The sequence below is a fragment of the Mytilus californianus genome, unplaced genomic scaffold (assembly GCF_021869535.1).
Source record: "Mytilus californianus isolate M0D057914Y unplaced genomic scaffold, xbMytCali1.0.p SCAF_2, whole genome shotgun sequence".
NCBI classification, from domain to species: domain Eukaryota; kingdom Metazoa; phylum Mollusca; class Bivalvia; order Mytilida; family Mytilidae; genus Mytilus; species Mytilus californianus.
This window is the reverse complement of record NW_026262668.1, coordinates 138,254,692-138,276,874: the sequence shown is the minus strand read 5'-3', so window position 1 is coordinate 138,276,874 and position 22,183 is coordinate 138,254,692. Positions and strand designations below refer to the sequence as shown.

At 31.9% G+C, this 22,183-nt stretch overlaps 1 protein-coding gene across 1 annotated transcript; it reads right to left on the bottom strand.

Moving 5' to 3' along the window:
- Positions 1 to 1,279: 1,279 nt before the first annotated feature.
- Positions 1,280 to 22,177, bottom strand: LOC127731204 (26S proteasome non-ATPase regulatory subunit 11-like). Its single transcript, XM_052240159.1, has 13 exons — positions 22,035 to 22,177; positions 19,741 to 19,842; positions 17,602 to 17,726; positions 15,213 to 15,284; positions 13,859 to 13,916; positions 11,933 to 12,044; positions 10,302 to 10,384; positions 9,155 to 9,299; positions 7,404 to 7,527; positions 6,249 to 6,374; positions 2,681 to 2,716; positions 2,316 to 2,367; positions 1,280 to 1,490 (listed from the first exon to the last, which is right to left on the bottom strand). The coding sequence occupies exons 1-13, from the start codon at positions 22,135 to 22,137 to the stop codon at positions 1,348 to 1,350; spliced, it is 1,281 nt and encodes a 426-aa protein (XP_052096119.1). The 5' UTR covers positions 22,138 to 22,177; the 3' UTR covers positions 1,280 to 1,347.
- Between the last annotated feature and the right edge of the window lie 6 nt (positions 22,178 to 22,183).

The following is a 22,183-nucleotide window of genomic DNA, read 5'->3' as shown; positions in this document are numbered from 1 at the left end:
CTTGATCTTAGACCTAGTGAACAAATAACCTTCCCCTTGTGTTACCATATATGCAAGTAAGGTTGACATCCCATGTCTTATTTGAAACCACTTTTCTGCACAAATTACAGTCTAATATATGTAGCTTTGATGTAAACCTTTGGTGTGATGACCTCAAAATTAATAGGTTTTTCCACCATTTTATGTGACTGACCATTTTATGTGACTGACCATATATCTTAAATAAGCTGGCAATCCAATATGAAGTATTTGATTAAGCATTTAGAAACCACGTTTCAAGCTTCTATGTAAATCTCAGTATACTTTCAGTAAATATGATCTTGACCTTGGACATAGTAACCCCAAAATCAATAGGGATCATCCTCAGATTATTATATTATAATACTTGCCCAAGAATGACTTTCACTTGTCGTGGACAATTTGAAAACCTTTAATGTCACATCTGATTTTTATTAGCTATGTCCTTGACCTTGAACAAATATCCTCAAAATAAATAGGGATCTTCCTCTCATTATGTGTGACCATATATCCAAATATGGTTGCAATCCCATATACAGTAATTGATTTAGCATCCGTAAACCAATTTTCTGCATAAATTTCAGGCTACTTTTTATTAACTATAGTTTGGCTGTAGTGACCTCAAAATCAATAGGAATTGTCCATTCATTGTATGTGACCATATATCCAAGTATGGTTGCTATCCTATATATAAGAGTATTATAGTTATCATCTGGAAACAAAAATAACTGACTGACAGACTGACGGACAGGTCAAAAACTATATACAGCCTCTGCTAATTAGTAGCATAGGTTGAATTTGTAGGGGGCTATAATTAATAAAAGGTAGGCCCTGCCATTAGGCCAACAAGGATGAAGTGTGTAAATTTAGACTGTCACTTAATATGTGGGTATATTGGATGGGGCAAAAATGTTGCCTTGCAACAGGCCACCTTTAGAACCTGTTAAGGAGTTGTTGCAAGGGTTCTTGGCACTCTGTCATCACGAGGCATCAGATTTAACATCTCCATTCTGACTGGACATGGCTACAAATTTATACATTCTGCACAGTCAAATAGACACCCACTTGTGCTAGTTTTTTACTACCAGAAAGGAACAGGATGATAATTTTTGAATACCCCAGTCAACCTTGGGGTTAGTTTTGTTGTGAAGTGTTATTGCAGTCAGAAGATGGTTTATTTGGAATTCTTAATTACTTATAAGGAAAAATTACAAACAATATTTTAATTGCAGATATGGTAAAATAGCAAATGCACAAAATGTCACATAAAGATAAATTTAATAACAAAAATTTCAGTATACCCTCCCTTCCCATTTCAACATTAAATAATTATGTCAGCTTCTTGGCTTTATTATATAAAGCATCAACAACTTTGCCCATGTTTTGAATGGTATCAAGTGAGTTCTCATATGTCTTGTCCACCGGGGTTTCATCAAATACAATCAAAACACCTGCTCCTTGGTCCAATATACCTACAAATAAAGCAAAATATAAAAATTCACTATTTTGAAAACTTTCAAAACAAATATTCACTGAAAATATGCTTTTGTAGATAAAAATATTCAACTAGTGGAATTTTCATAAAATAATGAGTTTCTTATAACTTATAATTTTCAGTAACATGGCATTGTAAATTCAGAAATGTTAGCAAGCATTTATTACTGCAATAGTTAACAACAGACACGATTATTTGGGATTTTAGAAAACGCTTCATACAAATTATGAGATTTTATTTTGTGAAAAACCTATCCTGTCACAAATCTCTCAAAAATAAAAACCTATCCTGTCACAAATCTCGCAATAATAAAAACCTATCCTGTCGCAAATCTCTCAATAATAAAAACCTATCCTGTCGCAAATCTCTCAATAATAAAAACCTATCCGTCGCAAATCTCTCAATAATAAAAACATCACACAAATTTCAGAATTTACAGTTATTGCTATATTTTACGCCATCAATCAAACTTGTAACTAAAAAAAGAAATATTTCATTCTATGTCCATCTGCATTCTACGGTTTAGGGATTTTAATGTGTGTGGGTCTGTTTATTGTATATAGATATAAGAAGATGTGGTATGAGTGCCAATGAGACAACTCTCCATCCAATAGATATAAGAAGATGTGGTATGAGTGCCAATGAGACAACTCTCCATCCAATAGATATAAGAAGATGTGGTATGAGTGCCAATGAGACAACTCTCCATCCAAGTCAACATTTATAAAAGAACCATTATAGGTCAAAGTACGGTCTTCAACATGGAGCCTTGGCTCACACCGAACAGCAAGCATGTACTCACCATGGAATTTTTTGTCTAGTATCATTTGTGATAATTTCTTCTCAACTGTGTCCTGAAAAAAAATCATAATATTACTAACAATGTGTTGACCTGTAGATGTCTTCTGGTTATTTATGTCCTTCGGTTGCTTTCTCATTAAAGGATACTCCATATCATCTTTTATTATCACTTTATTTTTTGTATAAAAAAGATTTCATCCTTTTTCAGCATGTATTTGCACAAATATAATTTCAAATGATCTTAATGAATTCAAGTGTTGTCATCTGATTCCTGAATAAACAGAATTTATTAATTACCTCTTGAAATTGAAAATGAACAAGTCTTTACCTGTAAAATTGTCTTAATAAGTTTAATACTTGACTTACCATAGGTAATTTGATCAGATTAGCTACATGTTGTACCTAAAAAGTAATAATTTCTTGTTAATATGTATCCTTAGATTTCAAAACTGTCTGGAAGTGTCTATCATGATATTTCTTGTACCCAAAACACGGGAGGATCCAGCCATTTTTAAAAGGGGGGTTCCAACTATATGTCCCCATTCAAATGCATTGATCGTCAAGAAAAAGAGGGGTTCGCCTTTTCGCTATTTTGATAGTAAAATGCAAATGTTGAAATTAAAATAGCAATACTTTCAGGGGCGGGTCCAGGTAAGGGCGTAATGGGTGTACTAAAATAAAAAAAAAAAAACAACAAACTATCGTAATCTGCTAATATTGTATTGAATATGGCAATTTATCATATTCAATCATGTATTCCACATTAAAACCTACAATATTTAGAACGAAAGAACTTTATACTTCAGTGTTTGTTTGTCTTGTATCATGTGTGTCGTTCCACAAAACCAGAACTTAATCTAAAATAGAGAGATATTTATCAGTCTGGCTACTTCATAATTTGATGCTAAATTGTTGAAATTCAGGAGCTTCTGAGCTTCCCCATGGACCCTCTACCAGGGCAACCGTAAGTACTCCTCCCGTTCATAAAATCGTGGCCTAGGACTAGTGAAATGTTAAGTAACGCCTTATACCCTAGAATTTGGAATTTCTCTTTATTGGTCTTCTGCATGCTGTTAAGATCCATTCAATCATTTTAATATACCATAGACAATTAATGGAGAGAATTCGGCATAAAAATGTCAAACCCTGACAATTGCTATATGCTGTTAAGATCCATTCAATCATTTTAATATACCATAGACAATTAATGGAGAGAATTCGGCATAAAAATGTCAAACCCTGACACTTTAACTATAAAATATACACATGATACATGCTCCAAGTGAGGAACCGTTACATTAGTGCATTTCACAATTATTTTATGTTTTTTAGCAAAAAAAAGGTCCAAAAAATTTGATTCTACACCCCCTCTTTCAAATATCCTAGAAACGCCCCTGACTTTAACATGTAAATTACGAAAAATATTCAAAGTCATTGAACCATGACTGAAGGTATGTGGCCAGAAAATCTCCATGGAATTGAGATGTGCCATTACTAATACAACTGCATACAAAATATCACTGACCCACCTCTAGTGGTTCTCCAAAAACTGACCTAATCACAAACTAATACATGTAAACTAAGCAAGCGTCAAAGTCAACAGACCATGACTGAGGGGGCAGGGCCAAATAATCTCCATGGAAATGAGATGTGCCAAATGCTATTACAACTGCATACCAAATATCATTGACCTACCACAAGTGGTTCCCCATAAACTGACCTAATCACAAACTTATACATGTAAACTAAGCAAAAGTTTCAAAGTCAACAGACCATGACTGAGGGGGCAGGGCCAAATAATCTCCATGGAAATGAGATGTGCCAAATACCAATACAACTGCATACAAAATATCATTGACCTACTAATTGTGGTTCCCCATAAACTGACCTAATTACAAACTAATACATTGTTGACAACGTCGTCACAGAAAGCACACCAATGTCTCGAGAGAGGCGATACAAAAACATTCTATACAGTTTGAAGGCTCTGAGTTAGAAATTGTAAGAGGAATCCATTCATCAAACAGGTAACTTTTCCCTACCTGCTCAACATTCACCTTACTATAAGTCCGATTGACATTTCCTGCAACCCAGCAAAACTATTCTGAATGTTTAAAATGAAAGTCCTTTTGGTCCTTTGATTGAATATGCACATACCATTACATTTAACTTTTATCAAATATGTTTTTATGGGAGAATGTTGTCTTCCTCAAAATAAATAAGTACTGGTCAGATATCTTAATATGTTCAAACTCCTGAAAAAGGTTGTAAAATTCTAAAACATTTCTGTCCAGTTATTGACCACCTTGAGTCTTAAAGACAGTTACATTACACAGTATGTGATTATCTAAAAGAATGATGAAGTATCTATTATTACACAAGGAGAATCACCTGAACCATAGAAACAAGCTATATAATTGTACATATATTACCTGGACCATAGAAACAAGCTATATAATTGTACATATATTACCTGGACCATAGAAACAAGTTATATAATTGTACATATATTACCTGGACCATAGAAACAAGTTATATAATTGTAAATACATTACCTGGACCATAGAAACAAGTTATATAATTGTAAATACATTACCTGGACCATAGAAACAAGTTATATAATTGTAAATACATTACCTGGACCATAGAAACAAGCTATATAATTGTACATATATTACCTGGACCATAGAAACAAGCTATATAATTGTACATACAGTACATTCTGGGACATGGTCTGATAAATGTCGATAATTAGATTATCTGCTGTTAATCAAATCATCAGCTGATAACAGGCGCAATAAAATCAGTCAGGCATGCATGGTTGGTCGGACATGCTACTTAATATATGTTATTAGTTTTGATAGTGTTACAGGTAAAATCGATATTATCATAATGGAAATTTAAAAGGCAAGAACAGTTTCAGATTGTTTCAGTTCAAATTGTTTAATTTACCAATAAAAGAAATGTATCTTTTTTATTTTCAGGTCATCCTGAGGAAGAAACACTATATATTTTTTGTTTTCTTTTTAATCTTTCTCTATGATTAAAAATTCAAATATCTATTTCATTTCCTTCTTTTTCCGTTACATCTACATTTCGTCGAGAATTATATGTTCTTGCAATTCATTAATTTACTAGTTTAAGTTTTTCAGTTACCTTTTTAAAAATTTTATTTTCCTGTCTTTATTCATATTTGAAAACGAAATGTAAATATATTCTCAAAACATGAAATCTTACTGAAACGGAAAATGAAACATAGATTTGACAGCTATTTTTTCTTTTGTCAGATACGATGGCTATTTAATAAAATATTTGAACAGGAATAGAACCTGATTGAGCATTTAAATTTATTGCTTGAGAAAGCGGGGTCATGGTTGACAGGATGAAAACACGTTTACATATAATTTGAAATTTTAGAGGTTTTTTGTGTTCATTTTCATAAATTTAATTTGTAAAGAACTTTATTAACTTGCATGTAACACTACGTCCACTTTATTTTTCGTGAATAACATCATCATAAACGACTGACTAAAAAATTTATGATGAAAATTTTGAAATTTTTTTTTTCCGAGATTTTTTTTCTCTTTGAAACCAAATTCCAAAAACTTTCTTAATTCTGTGTGTACAGCACAATTAAATTTACCTGTACAGGTAAATATTATGTAATCCAGACACGAAACTTTCCACCTGTAAATGGATTTAAAACACCTGACTGCCAACCTTTAATTATCCCATCAGGTAGTCTGACCATCAGCCAGTGATTTATGGCCCCCAAAAAAAGCCAAGCATTTGATGCCAGGCATACAAAATGCTGATGATTTTTCAGACTATGTTCCAGTGTGTACTGTATATTACCTGGACCCTTGAGAAAGGTTCTATGATTTTACACAGATTCTGCTCCAGTAAACAAGCTATATAATTGTACATATATTACCTGGACCCTTGAGAAAGGTTCTATGATCCTACACAGATTCTGCTCCAGTAAGTTATCATATAATGTCTTCAGGTGGGCGTTAACAATTGGATCATCTTCTAACTGAGATTTAAAGCTTGCAAGTGTCTGCAAAGGTAATAACACTTGTAGTATATTAAACAAAGCTGAATATCTTAGATCAACAAATAATATTTTGAAATGCTACTTTTTTTTAGAATATATCATTAGCACACTGTGTGTAGCGTCATTCATTTTAAAAGAATCACATATTGTTTTTTTCTAAATAAACAATGCTTATGGAAATATTACCCTAGAAAATTCTTCCAGCTTAATAGTATGTTAAATTATTAGAACATGACATATCGATACTGTTTGGCTTGGTATAGTATGATAAAATATCAGTTATTCTAATGATTAATAAATTTTTGGTTGCTTAACATCCAGTGGTTATTCTAAATGCAATACATATATTTTTATTTTAAATTATATCTTCAACTTCTGTCTTTAATATTCAGAAATGAATTCATTCTGCTTGATTTTCATATGATGAAGACATAATCTTACAATCAGTTTAATTGAGGTCTGGAGCTGGCATGTCAGTAACTGCTAGTAGTCCTTTGTTAATTTATGTACCATTGTCATTTTGCTTAGTTTCTTTTGTTACCTATTCAGACATAGGACTATGACTTCTTTAAAACTGAGTTTTACTGTGCGTATTGCTGTGTGTTTGTTTATTCTGCATTGGCTAGAGGTATAGGGGGAGGGTTGAGATCTCACAAAACATGTTTAACCCCGCCGCATTTTTACGCCTGTCCCAAGTCAGGAGCCTCTGGCCTTTGTTAGTCTTGTATGTTTTTCAAGTCTAGTTCATTTATATGTTTTGGAGTTTAGTGTGACGTCCATTTTCATTGAACTAGTACACATTTTTGTTTAGGGGCCAGCTGAAGCCCGCCTTCGGGTGCGAGATTTTCTCGGTGTGTTAAAGACCCATTGGTAGCCTTTGTCTCTTTTCTGCTCTTTGGTCGGTTTGTTGTCTCTTAGACACATTCCCCATTTCCATTCTCAATTTTATTCAATTTTTCACAAATGGTGAAACCTATTGTTGGGTTTTATGTCATATCAATATCTATCCATTAATTTATTCACACTTAGTACCTTCTGAAATTCAGCAAGAGATCTTTTATGGCTAGCTTGAGCTATACTTTTCATGGCTTCAACAGCAGGGCCACTGTATTTCAAAGCCAATTTACCACTAACAATAGCTTGGACTTCATCAGATCTAAAAGTATCAAATTAACAGTAAATAATTGGTAAATATACTATTTTTCATGTATTGAGAAATGATATTGCCATAATGCCATTATCAATAATGTTGATTTGATTAACAATACAGGCTTGTGCCATTCTCAAATATTAGACCTTCTGTGAAACAGTTTATAAAAAGAATGCAACATTACTTTAGAATATTATGTTACCCTTACCTAATGGCACATGATAAAATTTTATAAGATACATCTACACACCAACATTGTATGACTAAAAAGTTATATAGTTTATAAACCTGCATGACCAGGTTATGGACATGAAGGTTAATTCAAAAGTTCCCAGTAAACTTTGTTTTGAAAAAGCCTTTCAGCATTTACATCTTATTAAAAAGAAATGGGCTTTAACTTATGTATTTAACATAGTTTTGGACATCAGCTTGTATTTGTGTTGTTAAACTTGCATATTTAACATAATTTTAGACACAGCATGTATTTGAGTGCTGTTACTTACGTATTTAACATAATTTTCGACATCAACATGTATTTGTCTGGTATAACTTACATATTTAACATGATTTTCGACATCAACATGTATTTGTCTGGTATAACTTACATATTTAACATGATTTTCGACATCAACATGTATTTGTCTGGTATAACTTACGTATTTAACATAATTTTCGACATCAACATGTATTTGTCTGGTATAACTTACGTATTTAACATAATTTTCGACATCAACATGTATTTGTCTGGTATAACTTACGTATTTAACATAATTTTAGACATCAACATGTATTTGTCTGGTATAACTTAAGTATTTAACATAAATTTCGACATCAACATGTATTTGTCTGGTATAACTTACGTATTTAACACGATTTTAGACATCAACCTGTATTTGTCTGGTATAACTTACGTATTTAACATAATTTTCGACATCAACATGTATTTGTCTGGTATAACTTACGTATTTAACATAATTTTCGACATCAACATGTATTTGTCAGGTATAACTTACGTATTTAACATGATTTTCGACATCAACATGTATTTGTCTGGTATAACTTGCGTATTTAACATGATTTTCGACATCAACATGTATTTGTCTGGTATAACTTACGTATTTAACATGATTTTCGACATCAACATGTATTTGTCTGGTATAACTTACGTTTTTTTAACATGATTTTAGACATCAACATGTATTTGTCTGGTATAACTTACGTTTTTTTAACATGATTCTAGACATCAACATGTATTTGTCTGATATAACTTACGTATTTAACATAATTTTAGACATCAACATGTATTTGTCTGATATAACTTACGTATTTTACATGATTTTCGACATCAACATGTATTTGTCTGGTATAACTTACATATTTAACATGATTTTCGACATCAACATGTATTTGTCTGGTACATAACTTACGTATTTAACAGAATTTTAGACATCAACATGTATTTGTCTGGTACATAACTTACGTATTTAACAGAATTTTAGACATCAACATGTATTTGTCTGGTATAACTTATGTATTTAACATAATTTTAGACATCAACATGTATTTGTCTGGTATAACTTACGTATTTTACATAATTTTAGACATCAACATGTATTTGTCAGGTATAACTTACGTATTTAACATGATTTTAGACATCAACATGTATTTGAGAGCTGTGATTGCTTTAGGACTGTCTATGGAATCATATCCTTCAAATGCCTCATAAAAATAAGAGTAAGCTGTTTTGAAATCTTTCTCATCAGCTGCATGAAGTACACCTGAAACATACAAGAAAATAAATTCTGACTTCTTAAACCATAGTCATGATGCCAACCTATTCATTTACAGTGGATTCTTTTTGAATCATCGCTTCCTAAATCTGTCGCTTAAATGGACTCACCAAAAAATGAAATTATATTCAATTGTTTCCTTTGTGTGCCTTATTTTATTAAGTTTGAATTTGCTAATTTTCTGATTTCTGTTCACTAATGGAATTAATTTAAAAACTTACCTTTAATTTGTGTAATTTTTATATGCCTTCACTGGGAATCGAACCCCTCCTTAAAATCTGTTATGTGTGACTGATATCAACACATCGACGAAACCTCTCAGCTTCCAATGGGTTGCAATTTAGATAGTCTATTTTATATATATAAATGAACATATGATGCACATCGGTACAACAGACACACAGGGCTTGTGCCTTTATATATACATAATAGGCAATCATATAGTATAAGTTGGTAGCCAAGAGGTAAGCATGAGTTAAGATCAATGATTTAAAGAGTCAAGATAAAGGTAGAGACTTGTTGGTATTGGTTCGAATCCCTGTATTCTCTTTGTTGTCACTATTCTTTAGTTTTTCCGTTTTTCTTATTTTGTGTTTTATTGTGGATATTTTTGTAATAATAGCGGGTTTTCTCGTTTATATTTGGATTATTATTGGCTATTTCACATATTTGAAGGAAAAGGAAAGGAAAATGATTACATTCAATTTGTCCATTTTTGTTTTATAAATATAGTATGATTTCATCTGTTTTACTACACAATTTTACAAATGTTTATTCACAAATCTCTATGCAAGTAACATGGGACTCTTGTTTCTGTAGTGTGTAACAAAAAGGTGTAAACAGTTGAAAAAGTGTGTATTACATGTGAAAAGCATGTGTTATCAACAATGCTGGCATAAGAAAATTCAAAGGGCCTTATTTGGCAAACTTGAAATAGGGGCCATATCCAAGTTTTCTCAAACCTACTCCTTTGGGAAAATTGATACACACCTGACTGCATATCTAAAGCAGCTTGAAGTTTTGGTGGACAGTATATGCTGTTGGCAGTAGTCCTAGCTGATGTCAAAGCTGCCCTGTAACATAAAAAATGTTCATCATATAAATAAGTATCAAAGAGCTACACAAACCTGTTGTCAAACTAATAAAAGGTTTTTGTATCAGAAAACTAAGTGATAAAATAAATGCCACCAAATCAAATGAAAATCAACTTTCTATGTAAAAATATACACGTAAGTGCATGCTATTTTTATCCCTTCAATGCTTTACTAAATTTCAGCAGCTTTTATAGTCAATACTTAGAACAGGCATTGAATTCAAAGAGAATACGAGCGACAATCAAACTGTAAAATACTATTTAACATCACCTTTAATTAAGTAAATAAATCACTCACATTTCTACTTAATTTGTACTGCCCTTGTTTAGTTACATTAAAGAAAGTGCTCTCTCATAACTTTGATGTTTACTAAATTCATACTTTCTTTGCTTTAGGGAGATTGCTAAGTGAATGATGTACCCCGGTACACGACTTTGATGTTTACTAACACATACCCAGCAGCCCAGGCTTGTAAAATTGCTATCAGGCCTGTAAAAATCATCTCTATAGGCCAACAGAATCTAACCAAAATTTTCCAAAAACTGAGCTCTGGCCCTGTAGATTTAAAAGTTTATCGTGAAGACTGCATGATACCTACCTTGCTTTAAGGAGATTGCAAAGTAAATGATATACATGACTTTGATGTCTACTAAATTTATATTAACCTTGCTTTAGGGAGATTGCTAAGTGAATGATATACACGACTTTGATGTCTACTAAATTTATATTAACCTTGCTTTAGGGAGATTGCTAAGTGAATGATATACACAACTCTAATGTCTACTAAATTTATATTTACCTTGCTTTAGGGAGATTGCTAAGTGAATGATATACACGACTCTGATGTCTACTAAATTTATATTTACCTTACTTTGAGGAGATTGCTAAGTAAATGATATACACGACTTTGATGTCTACTAAATTTATATTTACCTTGCTTTAGGGAGATTGCTAAGTGAATGATATACACGACTTTGATGTCTACTAAATTTATATTTACCTTGCTTTAGGGAGATTGCTAAGTGAATGATATACATGACTTTGATGTCTACTAAATTTATATTAACCTTGCTTTAGGGAGATTGCTAAGTGAATGATATTGATGTCTACTAAATTTATACTTTTTTTGCTTTAGGGAGATTGCTAAGTGAATGATATACACAACTTTGATGTCTACTAAATTTATATTTACCTTGCTTTAGGGAGATTTCTAAGTGAATGATATACACGACTCTGATGTCTACTAAATTTATATTTACCTTGCTTTAGGGAGATTGCTAAGTGAATGATATACACGACTCTGATGTCTACTAAATTTATATTTACCTTGCTTTAGGGAGATTGCTAAGTAAATGATATACACGACTTTGATGTCTACTAAATTTATATTTACCTTGCTTTAGGGAGATTGCTAAGTGAATGATATACACGACTTTGATGTCTACTAAATTTATATTTACCTTGCTTTAGGGAGATTGCTAAGTGAATGATATACATGACTTTGATGTCTACTAAATTTATATTAACCTTGCTTTAGGGAGATTGCTAAGTGAATGATATACACGACTTTCCAGCAGCTGAACTTCTACTAGTAATGCTTTATCATCTAGCTTCTTTAATTCTCGTAGTAATGATGAACCTAAAATAATAAATCCAAATGTTTAAAATTTTATAACACATTTTACTTCAATTTTTTCTGATCTACGTAGAATTGAGGGAAAACACTTAGTATGAAATCACATATGTAACTAGGCATCTAAAACAAGTGTTTTCACGAGAACTATTGAAATTAGTTTTATAATGAGTGTAACCATTTTAAGGTGTCTTACCAGATAATTAAAATAACAAAATTGATGAATATATTTTCAGATTACCATTGCATATCTGTCAACTGACCCGTATCCTGCGAGTCACACCCGAGATTTTTTAAATACCAACCAGGTCGCTAAATAACCTGTGAAATCAGAAAATGACCCGTTTTCAGCCGGGTTCTTGAGCCTTTAGACTGATTTCATAAATGAATTTCCATTGAAATACCCGCAAATTCGTAATTCTACCTGGACAGGAAGTTTAACGGTCAAATTAAATGACCCATTAAGTGCATGGCTTCACTTGACAGTTTGGGGTCAAACATACTGTTAATTAACACCAATTACCTTAGCTTAATGTCATAAATAATTTGGCCACAGACCACAATTAAATTCCTCTATTAGTTCTTTATAACTTTTTGTTTCATTAAAAAAATTGCACCATGCATTTTTGTCAAATCTTTTGTGTGTGTAATGTATAGTACTAGTCCAAAAATATATCCAAAATTCAGAAAGATTGAACCAATCACTCTTACAAATTTAGCCAATACACATCCATACCCCTATGGACAAGTCAAGAGATGTTCCGAAAACTGTAAATATTACCTTTTTGCACCTGGCCTACTCACTCTTTCCATATCAAAATCAGTTAAAATACAACATCCAAAAGTTTATTTCACCTCTCTTCTTTCATTTCCACCCAAAAAAAAACTAAGAAATGAGTGAGGAAGGGAAAGAAAAAAAATTAAGAAAAAATACACTCTAATTAAAAGGAACTATGTTTGTGGACAACGAAAAGCAGGGTCATTAATTGTGGTCTTGGGCCATTTGTCTATATAAAGTTGTTTGACAATAAATTTGAGTTACTTCCCCTTTTTTGTCACCTTTCACAATATACTCCTTAATTTTATGGGTTTTTTTTTTGTAAAAAGATTAAATCTAAAACAAATTGAATGCAAATACATATCAGAACATTAGTTTCTTTTATTTTTCTACCTTAGAACAATTAAAAAAACATTTTGAAAATTCATATTTTTATCTCTATTCCTTTAAATGCTTAAAATTATTTTATTACATTCCAATATCAACAATCATAGACAAAATGCACATAATGTCACATACTGGGAAACAAATAGCTTGAGAATTAATAAAATACTATGAAAGATGCAAGGAGGGGGTATGGATTGGCTTGAAATGATAATGCTTTGTACTAGACTGATATGCTGAGCAAGATTTATAACGTGCTAGTGCTAGTTCATAGCGTAACAGTCTGCAGGAAGACAAGTCATCTTACCCACACATTATTCCGACTCTGAGCTGACCAGTCTGTTCTTACTCCTATATGCTGCATGTTCAGTGGAGAAGCAGCAAATACCAATTTTCAAGTCTTTAGATTGATCTTAAATGGGGTTCGAACACATAACCTCCCACACTTAAAACAAGCAGGCCATCACAAGACCATCGAGGTGGTCTGGCTAAAAGAACATGCCTTATAAAATTTAATTTAGTACTGAAAATGTTAAACAACAATCCATTCATCAATCAAATATGAAGCATATGTTTAATGCAGTTTTCAATTTTTCATAAAATTGTTTTTTTACCTTATAAAAATTAAATATTTGATGTTTTCGAAGTAATAACATACCTAAAGCAAGTGCTTCTGTATACTGTTTTGTCTCATGGTAAAGAGCAATGAGTCTAGCCTGAAAAATCAATAAGGCAAAAATAAAATTCTGCACATATAAAAACTTATCCGCAATATAGTCATGCTTTAGAATAAATAAATAGACAACATAGTAGTATGATGCTAACAACATGAAATCTTGTACTTTATGTAGTGTATTTTTTTAGAATTTAGTACTAGGTTCTATTTGTAAACCAGGATTTTCATATAATTTTCATATGTTTTACTGTTTCATGGCTCTTCATTTTGTTTAAAATAAAAAATTTATACATTTTGTAAATATGATCTTCCATCCAACATTTTTAATTATTTACACTTATTTTTTTTTTATGTTCTAACAAATGAAGTCCCTTTAATGTAGATTATATCCCCACACGAATGAGTGTATCATATCTTTTGATATGTTTATGATCAATTTTATATATATCCCGCCACACTTTTGAGGCTGTACTTTAGAATTGAATGCTTCTTTTCGAAATGTCATTGATGTGAAAAAGCTTTCATCAAAGCACATTTGGTATGAAGGACAGAAGCATTTCATACTTTTAAAAGGTTCACAGTTGATGCTTTCATAAAACTAGAGTTATGTGTTATTTGTCAATTTGATTTTTTTTCTTGGCGTTTTTTTTTTCATTATTACTGATGTATTTTATTACTCCTTGGTATGTTCTATCGCTTTTGATGTATCATTAGACAAACTGATTTTTATAGGGGGAGTTTGCTTTACTCATCAAGATGCGGAGATATGGTCTGAACTTAAACATGAAACTGAAGGTCGGTGAAGAGTAAACTTTAGGTCAGGGTGACCTATATTTGTGTGGGAGGTTGCTACACTTTCTCAGATACATCATTACACCAATATCTATGATCTGTATTCAATTATAAATCATTATCTAAATCAATGAAGTGTTAATATAGGTAAGAATTTTCAACTCATAACTTGTCAATGAAACATATAGTATAGGTCAAAGTGTCCTTCTCTTTTTTTGATGACGTAAAATAATAGTAGCAATTAATAGAATCATTTATTGAAAATGTTTTGAAATCACTATAATAAGATAACTTCAAATCTAGACAATATCTTACAAGACAATTTTGCTGTTTCCAAAATTTAACAATAATATCCAAAGTCTATCAAAGCTATGGTTTACATCCCCTGTCTTTTAGAAACCAAGAAGATACTGCAAATCTTTACATACATATATAACTAAAGGAGTTCATGTAATAGTGGACTAAATGCTTACATCCACATCATTTGAACTTTGGTGGATAGTTGTTTCATTGGCAATCATACAACATCTCCTTATTTTCATACCTCTAAGGCTTGTCTAAGAAATGTTCTCTTTTCATCTTTTGCCCAGTCTATACATTCTTTACACAACTCAACCTAAAAATAAAAGTATGTGAGTTACTGTAAATTCAGAAATTAATGCGTGCATTTATTATTGCGAATCACTTATTACTGGTATAAATTTAGTTCTAATTAATGCGATTGCAAACATTTTGTGAAAGAAAATCACAACTTAAATTATGAATGTGAGTTTTTATTATTGCGAACCTGATACCATTGCATTCTTCGCATTAATATAAACATCCCAATGATTTTTGAATTTACAGTGAGTGAAAAACAACATCTTCACATTTGCATTTGTTTTTATGACTATTAAATTAATTAGTAAAGTAGACTCCGGCAAATCGGATACCCAAAATGTTAGCAAAAAATATCCCATTATCCGATATATTCAATTAGACGATAAATGTATATTCATTGAATATTCTGCAATAATGAGTTAACCTAATCCTGAGATAGAACTAGCCCTGACCACTGCTATATATATAATAGGGATCAATGTTATTTTCATCAGATTCATCACTACCGATGATTGTGTAAAAATTTTATCAGCTGGTTATGTAATGCTCAAATTTTTGCTTTTCTGTTTTTAAATCCTATATTTATTAAAATAAATCAAGTGTCCTGAAATATTTATGTGAATAAATATCTACCATCCATAGTATGTGTCTTTATTTCTTTTATATACTAAGTAATATCCATATTTACATTTGTATGTGGTAAAATCACAGGTAAGCCAATCAGGCTATAAATATATAGCATGTTCTGTCTCTAAACTAAAATCGAATTTGTTATATATCTTATTTCTTTGACTAATCAAATTTATTTGAATATCAATGAAGATAATCATAATTAATCAAATATTATTGCAACAAGTTAAAGTTTTCTGAAGACTGTTAATATTTTGGTCATGGTTCTAGAGGCTTCCTCACATTTTGTAAACAAAAGAAAATGGCGACCATGACATGTGGTCAAACCTACACGTTACAAAATTATATCTTCTTGGCAAAAGGGATTTATATGTATATTGCAAAAAATTAATCAAAAGGAGGTACATTCAGTTGAAATTATATTTCTGATTCTGTGAGCACTTGAGTTTTATCAAGATTCTCCCAACGTATTTCTCTTGTACAGTATATTTTATAAATAAGGTAGGTGATCACGGGGCGGGGTGGTTGGGGTGAGGAGGCAGGGGTGGGTGGGTGATAATTTGCCCAAAAATTGGTCATCAGGTGCAAAAAGCGTCAATTTTGATGATTTTTCGTCCTATTTCTTGACCCCAAAGACCAAGGGATGCTGATATAGGTATCCAGCTGTATTCTGCATATATACAGTGGACCCCATTAAACACATTAACCTGAACAGTTCTTAGGTTGGAGTGAAACTGATCTGGGAACACCAGTCTAAAGAAGGTCATTTGGACAAAAAATAAGAAATTTCACGATTTTTTCCTATTTTTGACTTCAACTGGACCTGAAACCAGAAGTAGTCATTTCCTGTCCGTATTTCAATAATAATTATGATCAGAAGATAAATGCCCGCGGGTTTACACTATTTTTGAAAGTTTTAGGCCTCTGAACTTCCTGTGTTAGACACTGAAGGGAAGCCCACCCCTACAGAAAAACCAGTTTTTTCCAATTTCAATTTTCCAAGTTCGTATTTGAGCTCAAAATGCAACTTAAACATGAGACACATGACAACAGATAGCCTCAGATTGAGGGAACATGCATCAATTTCGAAATAAGTATCATGAAGTTGACCCCTTAAAGTATGGCGTGCCATTGGAGCAAAATAACTGTGGTTTGGGTAATCCAGTCATATGCGTGCACAGCATGGTAAGGGTTAACATTAAACGTATAGGGAAGGGTTTGGTGTTTTGAAATAAATAATATTAGCCAATATATTAGGTGGAGTCTACAGTACCAAGTAACCCCTCTGACAAAAAATCAGCTGGTTGCATTATCCATTACTTGACAACAATAAATAAAAGCAATTTTATTTGATCATGTCTTGGAATTTTTAGCAAGTGTTTAATTTTCAAAGAAAGTATAATGGTTGTTGTGTGAATTTGGAAGTCCAAAAAATTGCTAGTGACAACTGCATGTTAACCTTGGTCATAATCTGTACCTTCCTTTGTATAGGTTGGATTGTGAAATATATATTAACTATAGAGAACTTATGGCCAACATACGTATAGACAATATATTTGTATAACAATAAGAAAATGAAGGTATGCAAATTCAGCTACCATTTATAAAATTTTCAAAAATTTTTAGAGTTTTGTGTAGACTTATCATAAGCTGGTTTTGGACTTCTTCTAACCTGGCCAAAAATAATTGATAATTGTATCTACCTCTTTTCCTGTGCCTGCTTCCATATCTAAAAACATATCAACCAAAGCTCGCACAAGTTTGGCTGCCTTGGCTTTACTAACAAGAGATAAAAATGGTCGGGTAAACTTGATTAAACCTGCAAGTTCTGAAAAAAAAAGTCAAAGTAAATCATTAATTTAATCTTGATTATTTTGTTTTGACAATTCTATTCATGGACATGACCAGGGCTTCCAAAAAATATTTGAGCTAGCCGGACATTTTTTGTCTTATCCCGATTTCAGGTCCCTTAAGACTAAGAAACAAAAGGCAAGCATTTTAATCAATTGGGCTTCATATAAATAATGATTGACACAAAAAACGATTTTAAATTTGACTTTTGATATAAATACGATGTTCTGACGTAAACTTTTCAATTGACGGTGCATTATTCGATGTGTGCAATATCAGCGTACTAATATCTGCCTTAGACTCTTTGTTTGTGGAAAATTAGGCTGTCAAAAACTTTGCTTTTTATCTTAAAAAACACATTTCTATAAAATCGGATGTTGGCAATGGTAAACCATGGACCAGAGACGGATACGTAAAATCCGTGTACGTTTACAAAGTATGATTGAGTTTAAGTAGCTCTTTCCACGTTATTTCTTCAGTAATATACTTGAAATGAACGTTAGATAAAGGTATCAATGATAATTTTAGCATTTTTGAAAAAATTTGATGCATAATTAAACCTCACACCTGTCCACATGCACACACGTGTACTAGTTCAAACAACGTGGTTCTGACGATTTTTTACGCTTACAACCTTTTTAATTTTTCAAATCATGTACATATACATATTTCTAATAATCTAAATCTTTTTATTAAATTGATAAGATGCAAACCGCTGAAATTTAAATGTAACTTTTAAATAAATAGACCGTTCAATGACCGGTACAAAATAGTTTACCTGATGCATGTAAATTATGATCTTATCGTTTTAAATACGTTTTTCTGATAAGTCTCAATCTGTTTTGCTAAAAAGTAGGTAGATTTAGACCAGGAATGTTATTAATTTAAATAAAATAAATGGAGAATGTGTCCATGGGACACAGATGATGCCCCCGCTTGCATATAACATTATAAAGGGACATAACTCAAGAACCGTAGAAATGATGCTACCCAAATTTGTACTTGATCAGTTTTGTGGTAATAAGCATTGTGTATAAGTTTCATACCATTTGGTTGAGGCAAACATTAGAAAGAGAACAGAAGCGAAAAATTCAGCAATTTTTCAATTTGTAAAGGGCTCAACTCTAGAACGGTAAAAGTGACACCACCAAAATTCAAACTTGATCTGTGTTTTGTGGTAATAAGCATTGTGTATAAGTTTCATAACATTTGGTTCAGGCAAACTAAAGTTAGAGAAGGGAAACCAATAAACCGATGTCCGATAATTTTACATTTGTCCGACAAATATGACCGTTTTGGAAGCCTTGGACATGACATGTATGATTCCTAGTGTATCTACAATGTACAATTCATAGTCAACCTTAATATTTGTTAGTGTGTAGTTGGGTTGATGTCTAATTGATTTAAACTCCACATCTCTTTATCTATATAAATAATCAACACGGAAAAATGATTTCAGAAAAATACAAATACATACTAATCAGCTATGAATCAAATAATACAACTTATATAAGAATTCCATGTTTCTTCTGATATTTCTTTCATAGGAGGTATGTTGGTTACTGCTTATACAAAGCTACTGAAGTGAAGATCAAGTTGATACTATTGCATAAAAGTTTACAATTGCTGTAAACACTTGACAATTAATGTATATCAGTAAATCCCATAGATTTCAAATGTCATTCATTTTCTTTCCTCAAGGCTCAATTGTGACTTATCACAACATAAACAAGATTTAACAGCAAGAAAATGAACAGTTGTTACATTTGGAGCAGTATACATGTACCCTTCTTTAGCAATAAAGATTTTTTTAAACTTTTGTATTCATACTTTTTGGATGTTTTAAGTGTGTCATGATATCATATAAGACTTTCCTAAGCACATACAATTAATTTATTCATTTGATGAAGATAGGAATATCAGTTGCCATCTTATATTTTTGCATACAGTATAAACATGATAAATATTAGAAAGTTTTATTTAGTACCAACCTTCAGCTTGTTTTGTTTCTGCCATAAGACTTCCTAACTCCAATACAGCCTGTTCTTTAACCTTGACTTCATCTTCACTGTTGGAATCAATATCTTTTCTCACTAAAAAAAAAAACACTAATTGTACATCTTTTATCATCAATTCATACAACATCTAAGCTTGAATTTTGGAGTCCAAAGTATATGGTATAACATTTTCGTAAGAACAGTGCAAAATTGAACAAATATCAATTATTTTACAGAAAAAGTACGGAAAACTTAGTAAACCAGGAAAATTCCATTAGAAATTCTTGATTCATTGATTTCAAATATTATGTCACTTCAAGATCAATCCTGCTTGGCAAGGACCGCACTGGGCTTCGCTAATGTCCCAAATTGCGATTTTTTTATTTCATCTGGAGACAAAATATAGCTGTGCACAGGCAATATTTCTTTCGCCAACATTTTCCTATGTCAAAATTTTCATTTCTTGACTGTAATGCAGTGTTCTCCCCAGGGCCTTTTAGCATCATGGTAATGTGATGGTATGTTTCTTGAATGTGATGCTATCTGAATTGATTTTCTTATAGGTTGTGTTATGGATGTGATGCTATAATTTTTAGAAACAAGATGGTATTTCAAATTTCCCTGTTTACCAAGATGCTATATGAAATATCTGGGGAGAACACTGTAACGGTCATAGCACTTAATAAAATCTATCAATCGTCATTTAAATTGTTAAAAGTAAAAATAGAATTGTACTGTTGTTACAGGTAATCCGCTTATCCAATGTGTCCTTAATGATCATTAGCATTAATTCATTCAAATAGAATTGGTCAGTCAGCATTTGTCATTTCGTATTAAAGAAATTTTCATACTACAACACAATTTGCAGTGTTTTGTAGTTTCATGATGAAAACGTAATTAACAGAAAGACAAAAACCATCAATGGCGGCCATTTTTGTTGTTTTTCGTATCAAAAGTGAGGGCAGGCAAATACAAAATACATCTGAATTTAACATTTTTTACGGAATACAAGAAAAGCGATGTTTTTTAATCAGTTTATTATGGTTTTAGTCTTTCTGTCAATTACGTTTTCATCATAAAACTACGCTAAACATTACAAATTGTGTTGCCATATGAAAATTTCTTCAATACGAAATGACAAATGCTGACTGACCAATTTCTATTTGAATGAATTAATGTTGATGACCATTAATGACCCATTTGATAAGCGGCTTACCTGTAACAACATATTGTGACACCTGTTGTGACTGTTGATTAGCTTGGGGTCATAAACAAAGTCCTAAACTTGTCGCCAGGTAAATTTTCGTGCAATTTATTTTTTACTTTTACCTTTTTAAATGATGATCGATATTATTACCTTTAGTCAAGAAATGAAAATTTTGACATGAGAAAATGTTGGCGCCAGAAATATTGAACGCAGCGGTATTTTGTCGCCAGATGAAATAAAAAAATCGCAAATTGCGACATTGGCGAAGCCCAGCGTGGTCCCTGGCTGTAGGTATGAAGGGTGCAGATTCAAGAAGAGATAGTTGGTGAATATTTTCCCGTCATAGACTTCAAAGACTTGTTAATGGATTCTGCGGCGGCCAATTTAGAAAATCGCTCCGGACTCAAAATCCCAAAAGGGATTACAGAAACAATTTCCTACGAAATGTATTGCATGCCATAATGCTAATAATAAAATATACATGGCAAGTAAATCTCTGATTTCTAAATATTGGATTTAAATGACGATCGATATTATTACCGTTAGACAAGAAATGAAAGTCTTGACATGAGAAAATGTTGGTGCCAGAAATATCAACTGCAGGCGTATTTTGTCGCCAGATGAAATAAAATAATCGCAAATTGCGACATTGGCGAAGCCCAGCACGGTCCATGGCTGTAGGAATAATGGGCGCAGATTCGAGAAGAGATAGTTTGCCAATATTTTCCCGTCATAGAATTAAAAGACTTGATAATTTATCAAGTCTTTTAAGTCTATATTATGGATTCACAATCCCAAAAGGGATTACAAAAAACAATTTCCTACGAAATGTATTGCATGCCATAATGCTAATAATAAAATATACATGGCAAGTAAATCTCCAATTTCTAAATATTGAATGAAGACTACCGAGAAATTATAATTGCTACCCTAAAAATTCCAAATGACTTGAATGATAAAGCAAAATTGATTTCATGATGAATCAAAGTATTGTCATCGCAGAAATAAAAGCAAAAAATACATGTTGAATGTGTTAAACATGAAAAGAAAACTTTAAAAAAGTATTTTTTTAGTTAGTAACCTAAACTATATAATAAATCTGAAGCTCCGGCTTTGTTTGTTTGACGAAGTGCTTGAGCTTTTTCCATTTCAGTGGCCATCTTGAAATTTGCCGGTTTTACCATTCGAACTTCTCGTGACTTTTGATTCTTTTAAAAGAAAAAGTACGAG

Bases quoted from the DNA above. Each gene is read 5' to 3' on its own strand.
- LOC127731204 (XM_052240159.1), bottom strand. From the start codon at position 22,137: ATGGTAAAACCGGCAAATTTCAAGATGGCCACTGAAATGGAAAAAGCT. The intron at 15,285-17,601 runs GTAGATACAATT...TTTTATTTTTAG, and splicing joins AAGCAGGCACAGGAAAAGAG to GTTGAGTTGTGTAAAGAATG. The intron at 13,917-15,212 runs GTATGAAAATAA...TTGATTTTTCAG, and splicing joins TTCTTAGACAAGCCTTAGAG to GCTAGACTCATTGCTCTTTA.